The following is a 1,814-nucleotide window of genomic DNA, read 5'->3' as shown; positions in this document are numbered from 1 at the left end:
CTCACCCCGGGGTTCGGGGTTACCTGGCTGCCGCAGCAGGCGCTTGGGGCCCAGCCAGTTGCCGTAGGTCTCCTGCTGGGCCATTTGGGGACCCCAAATCCTCCCCCGGCTCCTCCTCGGCCACGGGTCCGCCCCAAACCGCCGCCTCCCCCGGGGATTTGGGGAGAAAACAGCTGGATTTGGGATCGGGGTGCCCAGGGGCTCCCCAAACCCACCGTGCTGCCGCCGCCGGCTCCGGGACGCCCCAAAACGCCCCAAATCCCAAACTTCCCCTCCCGTGCGGGGCGAAACCGCGGATTTCCCAGCTGCTGCGATCAGCCCCGCGGTTTTGGGGTAAAATCCCGGTTTTTTGGGTAAAACCCCAGAATTTTGGGGGGTAAACTCCCCAGCTGTTGGGGCAGAATCCCAGGTTTTGGGTTAAAAGCCCGGATTTCCAGCTCTGGGTGTGAGAGCCGCGGTGACACCGGCGCCGCGCTTGGGCACCCCCGAGCTCCAGATTTGCATTTCCTACCCCAAAACGCTCCCAGCCTCGTTTTCACCTCTCTCGCTTCCCCTTTTCGGGTCTTTTTTAACCCAAAACCTCCGAGGAGGCGGCAGCGACGCTTCCCCGCCTGAATTTCCGGGGGGTTTGGTTAAACTGCAGCCAAAATCCCACGGATTTGGAGATTTCCCTGATTTCCCGATGGCAGCGCCACAAAAACCTCAAAAAAAAAGGGAATAAACCCCCAAAATCCCCTGGAGATTCCCAAAAATCCCCCCTGGGGTCTCACCCTCCTCCCCCCGGGGCTGGGCCCCGCCCCCGCTTTTGGGAAGATTTGGGGAGGATTTTGGGGTCGCTTTTGGATCTTTCCCCAGAAAAGAGAAAAATCTTTTCATGCCGGGGCGGTTTTGCCGGATTTCCCCCCTTTTATTTTCCTGAATTTCCCGTTTTTCCCCCGGGATTTTTTCCCTGGTTTTAGCCAGATTTCCCCTTTTTGATGATTTCCCCACTTTTTGATGGATTTCCCCTGGTTTAGCATCCAATCCCCTTTCCCGGACCCCCAGGTGGGATGTGACCCCCGCATTCCAGATGTGACCCCCCCACCCCGCTCCCGCTGTTCCCGATCCAGCTGTTCCCGCTGTTCCCGCTGTTCCCATTCCAGCTGTTCCAGCTGTTCCCATTCCAGCTGTTCCCATTCCCGCTGTTCCCGATCCAGCTGTTCCCGCTGTTCCCGCTGTTCCCGATCCAGCTGTTCCAGCTGTTCCCGCTGTTCCCGATCCAGCTGTTCCCGATCCAGCTGTTCCCGCTGTTCCCGATCCAGCTGTGGTTCTCCCATTCCCGCTGTTCCAGCTGTTCCCATTCCAGCTGTTCCCATTCCCGCTGTTCCCATTCCAGCTGTTCCCGCTGTTCCCGATCCAGCTGTTCCCGCTGTTCCCGCTGTTCCCGATCCAGCTGTTCCAGCTGTTCCCGCTGTTCCCGCTGTTCCCGATCCAGCTGTTCCCGCTGTTCCCGATCCAGCTGTTCCAGCTGTTCCCGCTGTTCCCGCTGTTCCGGACTACAGCTCCCGGCAGCGCTGCCGGCGGCATCCCAGGAATTCGCGGCCCGGGATGGCGGCGCGGCCGCTGCGGGGCCCTTCGCTCTGAGGGTCCCGGGGGGGCTCGGGGGGTCCCGGGGAGGCTCCCGGGGGTCCCGGGGGGGTCCCCGGGCAGGCGGCGATGGCGGAGCCGCTGCTGCGCCGAACTTTGTCCCGCCTGAGGCGCCGGGAGCGCCGCGGAGCCGGGAGGGCGGAGGCCGAGGAAGGAGGTAACGACCCCCCCCCGCAGCGGGAACGGGA

General features: G+C 62.5%; 2 protein-coding genes across 3 annotated transcripts in view; one reads left to right on the top strand and one right to left on the bottom strand.

The window, feature by feature from the left end:
* The window catches only part of LOC107198825 (CD209 antigen-like protein E), a 5,117-nt gene extending 4,939 nt beyond the window's left edge, over positions 1-178 (bottom strand). For both annotated transcript variants that reach the window (XM_015616050.3, XM_019005427.2), the window contains exon 1: positions 24-178. In XM_015616050.3, the coding sequence (XP_015471536.1) occupies positions 24-84 (61 nt within the window). In that variant the 5' untranslated portion in view covers positions 85-178. The remainder of the gene's footprint in view (positions 1-23) is intronic.
* Positions 179-1,695: 1,517 nt separating this feature from the next.
* The window catches only part of LOC107198828 (rho GTPase-activating protein SYDE1-like), a gene marked incomplete at its 3' end in the record, with an annotated part of 3,579 nt that continues 3,460 nt past the window's right edge, over positions 1,696-1,814 (top strand). The window contains exon 1 of the mRNA XM_019005428.1: positions 1,696-1,783. Within this exon, the coding sequence (XP_018860973.1) occupies positions 1,696-1,783 (88 nt within the window). The remainder of the gene's footprint in view (positions 1,784-1,814) is intronic.

The sequence above is a fragment of the Parus major genome, unplaced genomic scaffold (assembly GCF_001522545.3).
Source record: "Parus major isolate Abel unplaced genomic scaffold, Parus_major1.1 Scaffold341, whole genome shotgun sequence".
Taxonomy (NCBI): Eukaryota; Metazoa; Chordata; class Aves; order Passeriformes; family Paridae; genus Parus; species Parus major.
Note: the sequence above shows the minus strand (reverse complement) of the source record. Positions and strands in the feature narration are given on the sequence as shown.